This window comes from Osmerus mordax, chromosome 11, assembly GCF_038355195.1.
Source record: "Osmerus mordax isolate fOsmMor3 chromosome 11, fOsmMor3.pri, whole genome shotgun sequence".
In the NCBI taxonomy this organism is placed as follows: Eukaryota; Metazoa; Chordata; class Actinopteri; order Osmeriformes; family Osmeridae; genus Osmerus; species Osmerus mordax.
In genome coordinates this window covers 7,329,220-7,348,128 of record NC_090060.1, presented here as the reverse complement: position 1 = coordinate 7,348,128, position 18,909 = coordinate 7,329,220, and the positions used below count along the sequence as shown (strand labels likewise).

The 18,909-nt window shown below is 49.2% G+C and overlaps 1 protein-coding gene across 2 annotated transcripts; it reads left to right on the top strand.

The window, feature by feature from the left end:
* The first annotated feature begins 1,843 nt into the window (after positions 1-1,843).
* On the top strand, positions 1,844-10,188 carry pde9ac (phosphodiesterase 9ac). 2 transcript variants are annotated; one of them, XM_067246374.1, is made up of 18 exons: positions 1,844-1,912; positions 4,430-4,500; positions 5,070-5,147; positions 5,247-5,290; positions 5,379-5,433; positions 5,697-5,767; positions 6,054-6,141; positions 6,348-6,429; positions 6,600-6,674; positions 6,789-6,875; positions 7,151-7,255; positions 7,565-7,647; positions 8,408-8,564; positions 8,887-9,000; positions 9,163-9,267; positions 9,464-9,592; positions 9,751-9,846; positions 10,144-10,188. In XM_067246374.1, exons 1-18 carry the CDS (start codon positions 1,844-1,846, stop codon positions 10,186-10,188), a joined length of 1,554 nt encoding a protein of 517 aa, XP_067102475.1. The 2 variants fall into 2 exon arrangements, with proteins under 2 accessions (XP_067102475.1, XP_067102474.1); XM_067246373.1 differs by having other exon boundaries at positions 10,138-10,188.
* Positions 10,189-18,909: the final 8,721 nt, after the last annotated feature.

The following is an 18,909-nucleotide window of genomic DNA, read 5'->3' as shown; positions in this document are numbered from 1 at the left end:
TGAACTCCCCTCTCCTCCTCAGCCCCCCTGACCAGGCCATCTGGCACAGACACTCTCAATGGGGACCAGCCAGGGTGAAGGACACACACACACTTCCAGGATAAAAAGGGTACAAACACACACACGCACCTATGCATACAGTATACACACAGTACACACACACAAATATACACACACACACACACCTATGCATACAGTATACACACAGTACACACACACAAATATACACACACACACACACTTGTGCATTTTTCCACACACGCTCTTACACATACGGTACACGCACACACACACACACTCTTGAATTCAGTCGTCCACCAGGCCCAGGCCTTCACCAGAGTGTAATAGACCGAGACAGTGAAAAACATTACTGTAGCATACAGATGTGTAGTGTCACACAGAGTTAGTACAGTACAGAATGGATAACACACACTTTGATGAATCTTTCATTTCACCAGGCAGGTCAAAGACCAAAAGTGTCATTTCTAATGATGACCTGGCATGAACAGAAGGTTGTGTGAGCTGTGTATTCTTCCTGTGTGAGAGGACCTGGTCATCTGGGACATTGTGGTCTCCTTAATCAGATGCTGACGATAAAACAGAATCCGCTACTGGAGAGAACTCGTACGGGTGAACTCCTCTCTGTTGAAGCTTTCATGGACCTGAAAGATAGAAGCTCTCACAGGCTCTTCAAACGGTTTGAAGAAGATACCTCGGCCTGTATTTACTCCCTCTAGTTACCCCTGGCAACCAACCAGAGTACCAATTATGTACAAGAGAACGGCAAAACCCCCAGGTGCCCCTACCTCTCTCTATCTCCCTCTCTCTTTCTCATTCTCTCTTTCTCTCTCTCTCCGTCTCTCTCTCTCTTGCCCCTCTTTCTCATTTTCTCTAGGACTCTCTCCCTCAATTCTCCATCCTTCCCCACCTCTTGTTTCTCTCAATTCCCCCGCTCTCCCCACCCCTTGTCTCCTCCTCCCAGGCTCCTCCTCCGGCCAGCTTCGTGGACCAGCATAAGCAGCAGTGTCTGGGAGAGCATCATCCCCCAGTCTGAGGAGAAGCTGTCTGTTGTGCTGTTTACAACACGCTCACACTCAGGACCACACTGACCACACAGTGAGTACAGGGGGCCAACACGGACGGCTTTGTTTGTTTGTGTTTGTTTGTTTGTGCGTGTTTGTGTTGTTTTTTCTGCTTGTGTTTGTGTTGCTGGTTTGTTGATCTGTTGTTTTTTTGTTTGACTATTTGCTTGATTGTTGACGGATTGATTTCAGAGTGTCGATGGTGGACACTGATCAATTTTTTATTCAGTGTTGAGAGGATGCATGCTTTGGTGTTCACTTGCGTAGTGTGTTATGGTGAGTGATTGGTTTTGTGTGTGATAATGTGGTTCAGCTTTTGTAGTTTAACATGCGTTATGGTGTGTGTGGTTCAGTGCTGTTTGTATATGTGTTTTAAAGTATCTTGATTTCTAGAACCATTATGAATTAGAGGGTTAGGATCATACTGTCAGCTATGTGGATATCCACATGAATTCCTCTGTTCAGATGTGATTGCTTCCTCCTGTCATGTGACGGACTCTGTTAGAACACCACTGCACTTCTGTGTCTCTGCAGCTTCTGATCCAGGGAGGCTTCGCTGGGTGATCAGGTCCCTGTAGGATGACTGTGTGACAGTGTGTCTTTGTGTCTGTGAGGAGGTCTTCAGGAAGGAGAGAGAGAGAGAGAGAGAGAGAGAGAGTGTGAGAGAGAGAGAGAGAGCAAGACAGAGTGAGAGAGACAAATAATACAGAAGACAGTCACAGAAAAAGAGGCAGGGAAAGAGAGAGTGTGGAAGAGTCACCATGGGGTCCGGCTCGTCCTCCTACGCACCCAAGACCATCTACCTGGATGTGGAGGGGAAGGTGCAGAAGGTGGGTCCTCTCCCTGGCCCTGTTGCTCTGTCTGTCTGTCCTGGACTTGTGCTCTGTGTGCCCTTTTAAGTAGATCATTTATTTAGCCTTTTTTAATTATTACTGATCTTACCTAGCGAGCCACCTGGGTGACCCAGTGTGTGTCTACGTACATGCATGAGTGTGTGTACGTGAAAATGTGTGTCTCTGTCTCGTTAGAGGGCTTCTGGATGTGACATGTGTCTCGTTGTGCAGGTTAAAGGTCAGACGAAAGGGAGGAGGTGGAAGTGGGAGGAGAAGGAGGCCAGGGGAGGAGAAGGAGGTCAGGGGAGGAGAAGGAGGTCAGGGGAGGAGAAGGAGGTCAGGGGATGAGAAGGAAGCCAGGGGAAGAGAAGGAGGCCAGGGGAGGAGAAGGAGGTCAGGGGAGGAGAAGGAGGTCAGGAGAGGAAAAGGAGGTCAGGGGAGGAGAAGGTCAAGGGAGGAGAAGGAGGTCAGGGGAGGAGAAGGAGGCCAGGGGAGGAGAAGGAGGTCAGGGGGGGAGAAGGAGGTCAGGGGGGGAGAAGGAGGTCAGGGGGGGAAAAGGAGGTCAGGGGAGGAGAAGGAGGTCAGGGGAGGAGAAGGAGGCCAGGGGAGGAGAAGGAGGCCAGGGGAGGAGAAGGAGGTCAGGGGGGGAGAAGGAGGTCAGGGGGGGAAAAGGAGGTCAGGGGAGGAGAAGGAGGTCAGAAGAGGAGAGGGGGGATCAGAAAAGAGATGAGGAGGTCTCCGCCAAATTCTGAGCCTGCTTCTCCTACACTGGAGTGGACGCCATAGTAACCACAATAAAGTAACATTGTAAAGTAGCAATAAAGTAACCTCCATACTTTTTGCAGAAACCTTTTAACTTTTCCAGTATCCTCTCATCCTTCTACAACAACCACTGAACCTTGGTGAACTGTCTCCTCATAGGTTCCTGATCAGTGCGTCTGTATGTTAGAAACATGACTTCTGGGAGTCAGTGACAGTTCACCCCCCCCCCCCTCCCTCAAGCTCAGAGCCTTATTAAGACTTGTGCTGGATCCCCTGGGGGCTGGGGTGCCATGGAGGCCAGGGGGAGTGAGGGAGAGGGGGGGAGCTGCAGCAGGTGACAAAGACCCAGGATGGCCTCTTGTGTGAGGTGGGGATTATATATAGACCCTGGGGGGGAGGGGAGAGGGGGCAGGGCACAGGTGCTGCTGGCACTACTGACAGCACAGCCACCTGTTGCCAGCACATTCCATACAACCCTTTGTGATTGGCCCTGTGTTTCTCACAACTCCTTGTGATTGGTCCCACGGTCTACACAAATCCTTGTGATTGGTCCCCGCTCTACACAACTTACACAACTCCTTGTGATTTGGTCACAGGCTTCCCACTTCTATTCTATCCAGATCTTCACAGGGCTGGGGCTGGGGGTAAGGCTAGGGCTGAGGGCTGAGGCTGGGGGTGAGGCTAGGGCTGAGGGCTGAGGCTGGGGGTGAGACTAGGGCTGAGGCTGGGGGTGAGACTAGGGCTGAGGGCTGAGGCTGGGGGTGAGGCTAGGGCTGAGGGCTGAGGCTGGGGGTGAGACTAGGGCTGAGGGCTGAGGCTGGGGGTGAGGCTAGGGCTGAGGGCTGAGGCTGGGGGTGAGACTAGGGCTGAGGGCTGAGGCTGGGGGTGAGACTAGGGCTGAGGGCTGAGGCTGGGGGTGAGACTAGGGCTGAGGGCTGAGGCTGGGGGTGAGACTAGGGCTGAGGGCTGAGGCTGGGGGTGAGGCTAGGGCTGAGGGCTGAGGCTGGGGGTGAGACTAGGGCTGAGGGCTGAGGCTGGGGGTGAGGCTAGGGCTGAGGGCTGAGGCTGGGGGTGAGACTAGGGCTGAGGGCTGAGGCTGGGGGTGAGACTAGGGCTGAGGGCTGAGGCTGGGGGTGAGACTAGGGCTGAGGGCTGAGGCTGGGGGTGAGACTAGGGCTGAGGGCTGAGGCTGGGGGTGAGACTAGGGCTGAGGGCTGAGGCTGGGGGTGAGACTAGGGCTGAGGGCTGAGGCTGGGGGTGAGACTAGGGCTGAGGGCTGAGGCTGGGCCTGAGTGTTTGTCTGCAGCACCTGTTAGTCAGAATATCTTCAAGTGGGATGAAAGCAGGTAGCAACAGTTCATCAGGGACAAGGAAGTTAAGGAAGTTACAAATACGCTCAAAATGACCAAAGTCATCAGATGGTGTAGTCAGATCAGCAAAAGGACCAGCCTTACTCCTATGACTCCCCTCTAACTCAAACCCAGGAGGTCACTGTAGGGCAGGTGTGTCAAGGTGTCCTTCTGAGGGTGTTATACAGTCAGAACATCACCTATCTACCTCGCTGCCTCAGTCCTGCCTGCCTCTCTGTTTATCTGTTTCACTGCCTGCCTGCCTGCCTGCCTGCCTGCCTGCCTGCCTGCCTGCCTGCCTGCCTGCCTGCCTGCCTGCCTGCCTGCCTGCCTGCCTGCCTGCTTGCTTGCTTGACTGTCTGTTTCTCTGGCTGCCTGACTGTCTACTCTCTGTCTCCCTCAGGTGGTGTTCAGTCGTTACTGCAGCCCATGTGACATTAAGGAGCTGTTGTGTTCTTCCTCTAACATCCCCAGGTCAGAAATTTCTTCTTCTACACCTCCTCTCACCTCCTCTCTCTTCTTCTTCTACACCTCCTCTCACCTCCTCTCTCTTCTTCTTCTACACCTCCTCTCACCTCCTCTCTCTTCTTCTTCTACACCTCCTCTCACCTCTTCTCTCTTTTTCTTCTACACCTCCTCTCACCTCCTCTCTCTTCTTCTTCTACACCTCCTCTCACCTCCTCTCTCTTCTTCTACACCTCCTCTCACCTCCTCTCTCTTCTTCTTCTTCACCTTCTCTCACCTCCTCTCTCTTCTTCTTCTACACCTCCTCTCACCTCCTCTCTCTTCTTCTACACCTCCTCTCACCTCCTCTCTCTTCTTCTTCTTCACCTTCTCTCACCTCCTCTATCTTCTTCTTCAACACCTTCTCTCACTTCCTCTTTCTTTTCTCTGTCTCTCCTTCTCCTTTTCATCTACTCTTTCCTTCTCCTCTCAACCCCCTCACCCCACTTCCTTTTCTTCGGAACTCCTCCTATCTCCCGCTCCATCCTTCTCTTTCAAGCTGAGATTCAAAGCTAATCTCAGCCGTCCTTCTCCTGCAGGAACACTTCCATCATGATGGTGGACCCGGAAGGGGCTCTGGTCTCCATCGACCCCACGATGCCAACCAACTCTCCCAAGTAACATCATCCCTCACTCTGGTGTCAACAACTCTTTAGAATGACACATGGTCTCTGTCCCTCTCCTGGTGACGTCAACTTGTCTCTATCTCTCCCCAGCTCCCTGTACAAGGTGGTTGCTATGTCAACGGGTCAGCTAGGAGGTGATGCACACACACACACACGCTCAGAGAAAGAGAGAGGGCAGGAGGGAGAGAGAGAGAGACTGATGTGGGTTGTTTGCCTCCACAGACAAAGAGGACATGTTCCAGAATGTTTTGTCTCAGGTGGCGGAACAGTTTAGCAGGTAAGTACCAATGGGATGTTTGTGTGTGGTGTGTGTGGTGTGTGTGTGTGTCTGTGTGTTTATTCACTTTCCCCGGTCGTTCTGCTTGGTATCTATCCTTCCAAACTAATCGCCCTCCTCACCTTTCTTCCTCTCTCTTCTCTTCTCCACCTCACCTGTCTTCTCCTCTTCTCTCCTCTTCTCTCTCCTCTTCTCTCTCCTCCTCTCCTCTCCTCCTCTCCTCCTCTCCTCCTCTCCTCTCTCCTCCTCTTACCTCCCATCAGGGCGTTCCGTATCAACGAGTTGAAGACAGAGGTGACCAACAGACTGGCCATGCTGGAGAAGAGAGTGGAGCGTAGGTGTCATGTCCTCTGCTTCCATTCCTCCCAGTACACTCAGACACGCCTCTCACCTCAGGGGGGCGGAGCACTTGACTTCTAACCCACCCCTGTATGTCGCTTTGGCAAACTGATAAATGCGAATGTGAATAAATGTGTTCGTATTATGACGGAGTTCCCCACACATCACACAGTATCTCACTTCACAATGACTGGGCAGTGAGGGACAGTGGAGAACACGCAAACGCGAGGACAGGATTGAGCCGTTGTTGTTGATGGCTCGCTGTTGTGTTGCTGTTCCAGTGGAGGGCCTGAAGGTGGTGGAGATCGAGAAGTGCAAGAATGACCTGAGGAAGCTGAGAGATGAGATGACGTCCAGAGGAGGGGGCAGGTGAGACTCTGGAGGTTCCAAACCTGCTCAGACCGTGCTGCCACCCTGCCTCGCCACCGGGGGTGCTAGAGCAACACACATTCTATTGAGAGACATATGTGTACTATGAGACTATGTCGCAATTGCTATAGATTTTGTGTAAGAGAGAAGGGTGGGCGTCAGGTTGGGTTTTTAGATGAGTGTGTTGTGTTGACTGCCCCCTACAGGGTGAACTGTCCCTGTAAATACAACTTCTGTGATGACGGGAAGAAGCTGACCCCCAGGAGGGATGTGCCCAGCTATCCCAAGGTATGTGTGTGTGTGTGTGTGTGTGTGTGTGTGTGTGTGTGTGTGTGTGTGTGTGTGTGTGTGTGTGTGTGTGTGTGTGTGTACGTGGATATGCATGTGTATGTGCCACTGATGATAGTGAGATCCTGTTCCTTCCTCTCCCAAACAAACAAACAAACACACACACACAGTACACCCTGTCCCAGGAGACCATTGAGGCCCTCAAGAAGCCTACCTTTGACGTCTGGCATTGGGAGCACAATGAGGTGGGTGGACCTCACACTAGCATGAGTCACTGAGATCTGTTGTTTCACTCTATACCCATGCAGTACATTTAATTGTGTGTGTGTGTGTGTGTGTACATGTGTGTGTGTGTCCAGATGCTGAGCTGTCTGGAATACATGTACCATGATTTGGGCCTGGTGAAGGAATTCAACATGAACCCCATCACTCTCAAACGCTGGCTGGTAAAAGTATACCATTAGCGGACTCAACACACATATGTGTGTGCATGTGTGTCTGTGTTTAAGTACAGTGCACTTCTGTTTGGGTGCCATCTGGGACACGCTTTATTGACACAGAGCCCAGCAGGTGGTCTCCAGATGCGCAGCCTAGCCAGAGCACACTCCAGGCTCAGTTTAAAGATGATTTGTTGAGGACACACAGGATGAACCGGCTAGGTTGGTCCTATGACACAGGCTGACACCCCAGCGCACACTGCCTGTCTCTTTGTCTCCCCCAGCTGGGCATCCAGGAGAACTACCGCAGCAACCCATTCCACAACTTCCGCCACTGCTTCTGTGTCAGCCAGATGATGTACGGCATGATCAACCTGTGCAACCTGCAGGTGAGGAGGGGAGGGATTGGAGGGGGGGAGGGGATGGGAGGAGGGGGGGGGAGGTGGGGAAGGGGAGGAGGGGAGAGGTGTAGGGGAGAGGTGGAGGAGAGGAAGGGAGGTGTAGAGTGGAAAGGAGGAGAGGAAAGGAGAAGAGGGGAGGATGTGAGGAGAGGAAGGGGGAAGATGATGAAGGGAGATTTGACCAGGGGAGGACAGACAGCTCCAGTAGATCTGATTATGCACAGGACATGGTGTCTCTGAAACATACAGTGTTAGATTGCACTGTATTACATTGTGGTGTGTGTGTGTGCTCCTCAGGAGAAGCTAACCCTGACAGACATAGGTATTCTCATGACAGCTGCTGTGTGTCACGACCTGGACCACCCTGGATACAACAACACGTAAGACTCTCCCCCTCCCCCCTCCCCCCCTCCCCCCCTCCCCCCTCCCTCCAGGGTGGGGCTCAATCCTGTCAAGCACACTCCTGTCCTCCTCCGCTCACCTGCTCTCCGCGTTACACCAGCATCGGGACGAGAGCACACGAGCATTCTAGCACCGACCTGTTCAGTTCAGTTTAACTCCGCAGCCACTAGCTCAGGATCAAGCAAAGGAGGAGTAGAGGAAACCACCTTAGAGATTTGAGACACAGCCGTAGAATTGTCTCCGTTGCAGCCTTAGCTGGCTCGGTGAGGAGCTGCTGACAGACACAGCAGCGCAGATGGCCGTTCGCTCACTCTGGCATGTTCTGGAACATCCACAACACTTGGCCCCTCCGCTCTGTGGAATCAGGCCAGCCAGGCCACACCTCTCAAGGTGTTTGGGGGAAGAAACAGCACTGAGGGGGTTTGAAACGGGACAGACAGAGAGACAAACAGACAGACAGACAGACAGACAGATAAACAGACAGACAGATAAACAGACAGACAAATAGTTAGATAAATACTGTAGCAAGAAAACTAGATGCTTGTGCCGAGTTACTTTCAATGCCAAGTCAGATGTGTGCGTTTCTTTCATAAATTGTTTGCAAAGAGGAAGACACACTGAAATGCTGTCCTGTTCAGGTAATGAATATGCTGAATGAGGTGTGTGTTTTTGTGTGTGTGTGTGTGGGCGCACATCTGTGCACATGTATGTATGTGTGTGTGTGTTTCACTCTACCAGGTACCAGATCAATGCACGTACTGAGTTGGCAGTACGTTACAACGACATCTCTCCCCTGGAGAACCACCACTGTGCCGTGGCCTTTCAGATCCTCTGCCTCCCAGAATGCAACATCTTCGCCAATGTGGAAATTGAGGCCTACAAGCAAATCAGACAGGTGGGACACAGGGAGAAGCTGGCCTGTTCTAAGCTCTTGCTTTGGTCTTGCTGTGAAATAGAACCAGGAGTTGTTCACAAAGCCTAAACACGCTCTATAGCATGTCCACTTCATCCCTAACATTAACCATAGATCCCCTCTACTCTCTCCATCTTGTCCTCCTCTCACTTCCCTTCCTCCTTCTACTCCTCCTCTCCATTACTCTCCTCCTCCTCCATTCTCTCCTTCTCCTCATCCACGGTGCTCCGCCTTCCTTTTCTCAACCTCCTCTTCCCCTCCTCCTCCTCCCCTTCTCCTCCTTCCTGTCCTCCTCCTTCTTCAGGCTATTATTACTCTGATCCTGGCCACAGACATGGCCCGGCATGGGGAGATATTGGACTCCTTCAAGCAGAAGGTTGACAACTTTGACTTCACCAACGAGGAGCATGTCACATGCGTGAGTAACACACATGTACACACACACCTGTACACACACACACACCTGGGTCAATATACATCTGTGGGGACACATTGTGAAGGTGTTTAATTTAATTGACCATATGTGATGTGTGTGTGTGCGTGTGTGTGCGTGTGTGTGTGTGCGTGTATATGTGTTCAGCTGAAAATGGTCCTAATCAAATGCTGTGACATCTCCAACGAGGTGCGCCCCACCGAGGTGGCTGAGCCATGGGTGGACTGTCTGCTGGAGGAATACTTCATGCAGGTCAGGACTACATCACCCACAATGCAACACCAGTCTCTGTCTTCTGATTGGAATTTCTACTGTCATCCTCCATCTGTACTCATCGAATGACTGGTTGATTTATTGGTTGAATGATTGATGTATTGGTTGATTGGTTGACTGATTTGATTGATTGATTGGTTTATTTCTTGATTGATTGGTTGTTCCTGGTCCCTAGAGTGACAGGGAGAAGTCGGAGGGGCTGCCTGTGGCCCCGTTCATGGACAGAGACAAGGTCACCAAGCCCACTGCCCAGATCGGCTTCATCAAGTTCGTCCTTATCCCCATGTTTGAGAATGTCATGAAGGTAGATGTTTCCAGTACTTTTCTGTGTGTGTGTGTGTATGTGTGTGTGTGTGTGTGTGTGTACTGACCTCCTGCTCTGCGATGTGTGTGTACTGACCTCCTCCTCTATGATGTGTGTGTGATGTGTGTGTGTGTGCGCGTGATGTGTGTGTGTCTCAGCTCTTTCCTCAGATAGAGGAGATCATGGTGCAGCCTCTCAGAGACTCTCGTGACCACTATGAGGAGCTGAAGCAGATTGATGATGCCATGACTGAGGTAGATCCTCTTATCTGTCTGTCTCTGTCTGTCTGTGTCTGTCTGTCTGTCTGTCTGTGTCTGTCTGCCTGTATACTTCTCTGCCTGTACAGTCAGATGTACCAAGCCCTTTCCGGGCGGTGAGCTCACCTGAGGGGACTGTCTTGGGTAGTTCCCAGTGTCTCCGTGGGTCCAATCACGTGTTTGGTCTTCTGGTTCCACCAGTTCTCCCCCACTGAGTCTGGGCGGGGCTGCGGTTCCGCACCTGTACAACCGCTTGCTAACATAAAGGTGTGTCTTTTGTTCAACGAGGACCAGAAGAAAAAAACTGAAAAGATGTCATTAGGAGGGAAGAAGAAGTGAGCGCAGCGGCTCACTCAGCGTGTGAGTAACCTGGACTGGCTGGCCTTGGTAGTGTGCTAGTTCTGAGTGCCCTCTCTCTCGCCTGCCTCCCCGCCAAGCTGCTGTAGCGCAGTAGAGAGCTGTGTGTGAGAGCTCCAGGCTTAATGATGGCACAGTACTTTCACCACACCGGGTTAAACTATCCCCAAAGAAACAAGAAGTACCAATTTGACAATGATTAATTCGAATCTGATGACTTAAAAACATGAGTGAAATTAAATGGATTTGGGAAAAAACCTTCTTGCTAAAATGAAGGACAAGAAAAAAGCTCTGAGTTTTGGAGCTGTCTCTCACAGATTGTGTCAGAGACTTGATACTCTCGCCTACCTCTCTTTTGATTGGCCCCTGGGAGCGGGGGCACTCACACAATCACAGAACACTACTTAGGCACCACCTGACTCAGCCCAGGGCAGTCATCCAATCAATGTGGTGAAAATACTGTGCTGTCAAACCTCCATCGGTGCGGGCCGCAGTGGTTCTTCCTCCTCTCCATTGTATCTGCTGTGCTGTTGATGAATCATCTCTCCTTGGTTGGCTGCAAGTCTTACGTGTTGTTGAGGTTATGGGTGTTCGTAAATATTGGTGAAGGTCCCAGCTTGAGCGGGGTCCAGAAAGGTTGGGATCGATAGGGCTTGCATGGCAGCTCCTGATCAATATCTCAACCTGTTTCAGGGCCTGGTGAAATGTTATTTTCAATGGCCCCATTTCTGTAGAGTTTTCTTGGGTAGGTGTGTCGCTAGATGGTGGGAAGGTACTGTATGTGTTGAGTGAGGTTTTCACCTGTTAAATGTCCCCTCACTTCCTATCCGCCTTCTTTTCTAGGGGACCCGGACATGTGTGATCCGATTTCATGGAGCCAACAACAAACCGTCTATTTGAGGATTGGTCGACAACCGTTGTCCCGACCCAGTCCCTGATTGGTGAGCTGGAGGGTGGAGGCTGGACGTAGAGGCGACTGACCGACTCATCCGACCAAACCGAACTCCTCAGACTTCCTTGAGACGCATTGCCACGGAAACAGCGGCTCGGACTTTCTACGTTCGTTGTCGTTGTTTGTTTTTCGATGCTTCAGAGACATGACGTGTTCTGGGTGGTAGAGTTTTTGGTTGAAACGTAGAAAAAAGTGATGATGTACAACAAGTATCTATTTCTATATTGGGGTAGTAGCACATGTAGGACCACCTTTACACCATTTTCACAAGTTTGAGATTGTTGGGTTCAGTCAAGTTATTTTGTCAACTTACAAATGAAAGCACAAAAAACAGCCCTATATCGAATTACCTCCAGCCAGCATTAACTTAGTTTGCTTTAATCATTGCTGCATAATACAGAAACTCCAAAAAGAATTTGAGTGGGCTTTCGATCAAAGCCAAACGTATCATGTTAGAAAACTAAAGCTGTATACTAGAAAGGCCACACGTCCTGTGATAATGTAAACACAACGATACCTACACTACACTCCTCTGTCTTACTAGTGTCTGTAAAAAACAAAATACACATGTATGTGTGTGTGTGTGTGTGTGTGCTTCTGTGTGTGTGCTTCTGTGTGTGTGTGCACCAGGGATTTCCTGTTTATTGTCGCCAGGCAGAGGTGTTTCAGGAGCCTTGCTATAGCTGTAGGCTGGGACAAACGCAGCATATGTTGAAACATGATTTGTTTGCCTGAAGTGTACCACCCAAGGTACCACTTACCAACACACCGCTCTCTCTGTCTCCCCCTCATTCTCTCTCTTCCTCTCCCTCTTCTCTCTCTCTCTCTCTCTCTCTCTCTCTCTCTCTCTCTCTCTTTCTCTATTACTCTCTATTTTTGTCTATCTCTCCCTCCATTTCTATCTCTCTCTCATCCTCCCTCTACTGCTTTCTCTCTCTCTCTCTCTCTCTCTCTCTCTCTCTCTCTCTCTCTCTCTCTCTCTCTCTCCCTCTCTCTCTCTCTCTCTCTCTCACCCCCAATTTCTTGCTCTGTCTATCTCCATTTCTTTCTTTCTCAAGTATACCTTCACAGTATGGGTGGTGGTTTTTAACAGATTGATTTATGGCTTCTGTGTTTATTACCATATTTATTGCAATCGGTTTCTCCTCCTCTCTCTCTCTCTCTCTCTCTCTCTCATCTCTCTCTCTCTCTCTCTCTCTCTCTCTCTCTCTCTCTCTCTCTCTCTCTCTCTCTCCCTCTGTCTCTCTCTCCTCTCTCATGGCTGATAGACTCAGTCAGGTACACACACACACAGACCCTCTCACACACACACTGAAACTCATATAGATGCCTACCCTCATAACAGGTGACACTGTGCTACAAAAAAATAACATGTAATCAATGTACCTTTAATGTGATGTCTCAAGCACTGCAGCCTAATGTTCATAGTATATTATCCTAACATCATTAGAGTGGACACGTACAGCAGGGGTGTAGGTCCCTGTTGATTTGTTTCATTCTAACCGATCTTAGAAACGTTCTACAGCTGTGTCCATGTGTGTCGATGTGTGTGTGTCTGTGTCTGTGTGTGAGGGGAGGGGGGGGGGGGGGTAGACAGAGGATGAGGAATAGTGTTGGATGTGTCCATTTTAGTTGACTACTTAGTAACAGGATACATCTCAATTGTGATCCATCTCAGCTTTACATTCATGAAACCCTTTCATGTTGTGGGCTTTCACAGTGTCTTCAATCCTCCGTGAATGTACAGTATCAACTGTGTCTCAGTCCTCCGTGAATGTACAGTATCAACTGTGTCTGCCTGTGAACAGGATCCTCTCCTTTCATTTGTGTTTTCCACAAGAGGATGAAAGATCTGAGGAAGCACCAAGGTTTTTTTCACAATGTTCACTGTAAGGAAGGCGTTTTAGTTCAGCTCCTCGGTTCTCTGAATGAGAGATAATTACTCAGAAACCCCTTCTGCTATTGCGTGCCAGCCTCTGTATTTACTCTCACTGGGAAGAATGCTTCAATTACACACCACATTCACACACACACACACACACACACACATGCACAGGCAATGCACAGAAAACACCACTCCCCACACATAAAAGGTTAAAAAACACAAACAGGCAACGCTTGCTAGCATGCAGACAGGAACACATGAACACACACATAAGAGTCAATGTGATACACGTTAATACTAAAAGAAGATAGATATCACTGTCTATGACTAGTTTGTTTACTTACCTGTAGGAGTGCAACCAGAGAACGTACTCTAAATACCAGAGTCTTTCTGTTAAGTTATTGTTTGCGATGGTTCACGGGTTTTAATCGTTTAATTATAACTATTTAAAGTATTTCACTGTGTATGTCCATTATTATAAAGACAACCGTATTTCCATGTAAAACTGTCAGATGGTTTGAAATGTTTCACTTGCATCTATTAAATTGATGCCCCATTTGGGGTCGTCCACGGCTGTAATTTGCAACAGAACATCAGTCAGTCAGAGTTTCCACTGTGGCCTTGTGCTAGGCCTCGTGCCTCTGAACAACAACTCAAATTCAAGTAATTGATAACTAAGGAGAAGTCTGTCATCCCAGTCATTAGCTCAGCCCTGAGCGCCAGACCTGTCCTGTCTCCTTGCCAGAGCGCTTCAAAGCCCTGTGTGTTGACACAGAGATGCTGCTGTATCTCTCACAAAGACACCTTGACAGACGCGGTTAAACAATTTTCTCTGAGGTCTCACACACTGACTTTCAAAGGGATTCCAGCACACTGGATCGTACGCTTGCGTAGGAAGGGAGGGTGAGAGAAATGGAGGAGAGGGAGAGAGAGCAGAGAAAGAGGGGGAGAGAGGGGGGGGGGAAGAGAGTGGGGGAGATGAAGAGAGAGTAGAGAGAGGGAGGTAGGGAGAGACAGCAGAGAGACTAAGAGTGCCCCAGAGAGAACAGATAGGGAAACAAGCCAGGAGTTTAATCTGACTAATGTCTCTCCGGTCTCTTATCATGGCTGATCTGGTAAACGCTGGTCTTTCAGCTGCGTTTGTCAGGGAAAGTGTGCAGGAGATAAAGTTGACTTGGAATGTTAATTCAAACAGATTACATCTGCAGTCTGAGAAGAGACTTCAGGACCTGTTGTGGAACTTAAGGGGAACTTGATTTGGTTCACCTACTGCCAGGATACAGAGAGAGCAGTACCGCATATATATTTGCAAGGTGTCATATCAAACATACCCTTTTAATAAGTGTTTCACTGCTTCTGGGGATGGGGACAGTTCAGTGGTAGAGCATTTGACAGCAGGTTCCAGTCCCCCCTCTGCATCGCTTTATTTTTAATAAATAAAGAATTATTTATTATTATATTCCCAGAAATAATAATTCTGGGAAATGAAAGTCATCGTCATGAAGAATGAATCAGAGTTATCTGTGGAGCTGAAAATGGAAAATGTTGACCCTCTCATCCCCCTCTCCTCTCTTCCTATCCTCCATCATCCTCCTCCTCCCCTCCTCAGCTTCTCCTCCCTGTCTCTCCAGGCCTGAATGTACCTTGGAATCTTTTTCTCAGCGTCAAGGAGAACGAGCTGTGTGTTTTATATGTGTGTGTTTTTGTGTGGGGGGACTGGATTGAGCATTCTATCAGCATATCAGCAGGTCTCCCTAGGCGAACTCTGTAGCTGGAGGCCTGGGTAAAACCTAGCACACACGCACACCTACACGCACACACATTTAAATGCACAAGCACATAAATAATACTGTGCAGTCCAGCATCAGTCTGTTTGCAGGGATTCAGACAAAGGGATGTTTATGAGACAGCAGCAACAGTTAAATCACTGATGCTCTCGCCCTGACTCCCACAGACACAAGAATGTCCAGTTTCTCTCATTCTCTCTTTCACTCTCATTCTCTCTCGTTCTTTCTCCCTCTCTGTCTTTCGCTCTCACTTTCTCTCCCTCTGTATTTTCTGTCTGCCCTCTCCTACACTCTCATTCTCTCACTTTTAGTCCCTTCCACTCTCCCCCCCTCTCTCTTTTCTATCTGTCCTCTCTGATTATCTCTCTCTCTCTCTCTCTCTCTTAGAATCCATCCTGACCTTGGCCTAGAAGCTCATTCCACCCTGCCAGATGATTGGGAGTGTGTTTTGAGAGGGTGTAGCAGACTAGACACTGTTATCAAGCCTTCTGGAAAATATTTGTGGTGTTTAGGATTTACTACAGACAGAGAAAGAGAGTGAGAAAGATAAAGAAAAAAAGAAAGAAAGAAAGAAAGAAAAAAGCAAGATGGAGAGAGAAACAAAGATAAAAAGAGAGAGAGAGAGTTTTCTCTTGTTTCATGGTTTTATTGTACCAACTACAATGCGGTGACAAGGTGTGGTTTCAAGTTTTGTTCTTCTTCTCTAGGGGTTAAAGGTCACAGACGTGGGTGACTAAGTAGATTCTGGATCCGTTCTAGAGGCCTCTGGGCCCTCATGGTTTTATGGCCAAAGCACACATAAACTTGCCGAACAATTATAGATTTACTTTACAGGATAAGCAAGAGGACCTCACACACACACACAAGCGCACACACAAACACCTGTACCACATCCTGTAGATACAACAGCTCATAAACATGAATGTCATGTCAAGACATGACTGAAGATCCACTAAGACCTGCTGGATCTCTACAGAACATCTAGACCTATCTAATCTGGATACATTATAATAATACATTCATGTTGAAGACACTTTCATACATAGAGAGAAAATACAGAGAGGGGGATTTGAAACTGTAAAAGCATGATCTGCAGTAAAATGCTCTAACCACTGAGATATACATTACCCTGTGTCTCTCAGCTTCGCATGAATTGAGTTTTGTAACCAAATGTCATACCGGTTAAGTTTGTATGTGGGGCCAGTTTGTGCCAAAGCATCATAATCTCCGTTCTGTTATAGTATCTCCAATCTCTGTTTCAGATAACCACAGACCGCTCTTATCTCAGACATATACAGTACATTGTTTTTAATGACAACATTGATAGGAGAGTTACTCTTCCTGGGTGCTTGTCTGGGGGAGCACTCATGAAGTAGCTCTTCTGTGCATACCAGCATAGACAGGACAGCGATCTGATTGGTGAGTATTTGTTTGGAGGTCACAGACAGACTGTTATTGGCTGGAGCTTGGTGACTAGGAGGGTTAAGACATTGGGGGGAGATTTGTATCTGTTTCTTTCATGTTGTCTTCAATGGAGTTTTTCCTATTTTCGCTTTTCATTTTTTTCTCTTCACTTCCATTTTCTTCAAATGCTCTATTCTCTCTCTTCTCCACATGCTCAATATTCACAAAACAGTCTAAAAATAGCATCCCCAGCAACATCACATCTTTTAACAAGGTCTTAATTAAACTTAGCCAGCAACATCAACAACAGCGACAGTCTCTACTGTCATAGCTCATCTAGTTCCCAACACCAGTCCCACCCTTGTTTAATTACTTCAGGCTAAAAACAGACCTTTTACTAGCCACCCTGTGCCACAGAGCAGAGGAGTCAGTGACTGGTGGTGTAATCCAGATTTGGGATTAATCTAGTTGAGTTTAGAGTGCTGCCACCGTCTAATCCCAAACTGAGGAGACGAGGGGCGGGAACCACAGAGCAGGAGAGATTAGATCTAGGAGAGAGAGGAGAATGAGGAGAACGTGAAGGAGGAGGAGGATGAGGAGGAGGATGAGGAAGAGAAGAGGAGGAAAAGAAAGAGAAAAAGGAGAAGGGAGAGAAGGGGAAAGAGCGGGAGCCTCCAGGCATGTCAGGTTTGTTTACCACAGCCTATCTTGGGCGGCCATCTTGATTGTGTGTTGGCAGGCCTTCAGCTGCCGAGATGTGGCCGAGCGACCGCACGCGGGGCCACACGGCAATTACCCAGACTGCCACGCTCTTATCTGGATGAATAGCAGGCCTGTTTGAGCGACAACATGCAGATTGTCCGTCGCTCTCTCTCACAGAGGCCCTGACACGGGAGCTCTCTCTCTTTTTCTACCCTTCTCTTCCTTTCTCTCCCTCTCTTTCTGTCTTCCTTCATCACTTACAATCTCTCCTTCCCCCTCTCTCTCATTCCTCACTCTTCTCATCCCCCCTTACTTTCCCCTCACTCCCTCTCTTTATCTGTCTCCCGCTCTCTTCCCCTCTCTGCTGCTCTTTTCCTTTCTCCTTCTGCCCCTCCCCCCGCCCCCCATATCTCTCTCTCCCTGTTATTTTATTCTGTCTTCCCCCAACATTTCTTTGTCGTTAATTAGCAAAGGAAAACTTGTTGTTGTGGGGTAAGGGTTAGGGTTAGGTCACATACTTGGTTGTTTAGTGGGCTGGCCTTCTTCTCTATCACCCCCACCCCCTTGCACGTGACTGGGTCATGTGACTCCTCAGGCCTCAGCCCTAATCACCAGCACCTGAGATGAGTCAGCTGCAGGGGGACATGTCTGCTTCTGTCATCTGGAAGACATATGGGCACTCCATTTTCTCGATACAGTATTCAGTAGAGATCAGATATTAAGAAAATATTACCTCCTCCACAACCTCCTGACACCTCCTCCTTCATCACCTCCTCGTTCGTCACCTCCTCCTCTATCACCTCATTTCCTCTCACCTCTGCCATCATATTGGACCCTCTTTTTCGTTTACCTTCTGCTCTTCTTTCACCTTCTCTTCCCTCTCTCATTTCTCTCCACTTCCCCCTCCTTCTCTCCCCCACCTCCTAATGTCTCACCCTTCCCTCCTCCTTCTCTCCTCCTTTTCCTCTGCCTTCCTCCTTCTCTTCCACCCAGGTTTGAGGTGCTAGCAGCCAGGCCTGGCTGTATTAGGGAAAGATTAATGACAGGGTCCCCAGGACAATGTTGTTTAAAGTGGAGCTGTCTTTCATCGGGCCCAGGGGCGTGCCAGAAATGTCTCTCTCTTCTCAGTCTCTCTCTGTCTTCCCTTTCCCCTTTCTCCCTCCCCCTCTTTGTCTTTCTCTCTCTTTCTCTCTCTTTTCCTTTTTCTCTTCCTCTCTCGCTCCCTCTCCCTGTCTTCCTCTCTCTCTCTCTTTCTTTCTCTTGGTCCCCCTCTCTCATTCCCTCCCCCTCCCTCCCTCTCTCTCCTTACCCCTCTCTCTCTCTGTGTGGTTTAATACTCATTCCAGTTAGCGGTGAGTCCACCCCCCTGCTTCTCACCTCCCTGTGAGGGAATTTCCATGGGCTTGTGTGAGGGAGGTCTGCAGGGCTGCACAATCGCTCCCCTACTTTTTGTTTATTCATTCTCTTTGTTCTGTTCACTCCTCTCCTCTCCTCCCCCTCCTCTCCTTATCTCTGTTTTCCTCTCCTCTCCTCCATGTGAGCCTTTAGTCCAGTAGGTGAGCTGTTAACCCAGAGCCACATGTGTGTAAGAAGATCAACCCCCCCCCCCCCCCCCCCGTCTGACAGGGGGACTGTCAGGGGGCTCCCCCTTGTACACACACACACACACAGGCGCAGTGAGAGAGAAGCACTCACAGAAGACTGGAAGGCAACTTAATCTCAGCCTCTCAGTTCTTACATAAATATTGAAAACACACTTCAGACAGACAGGCACACACAGACACACACACACATTCTGTACTCACACTTTCTCTCTCTCTTTCTCTTTCATTCTCTCCCCATCAGACACACACACCGCCCCTCTTCACATCTGTCTGGAGGAGAGATTAGCCAAAGCTCTGGTCTCCCCCACTGTCTCTCCTGTGACAGAGAGACACCACAGACACAGAGAACCACTGCACTGCAGACTGGAC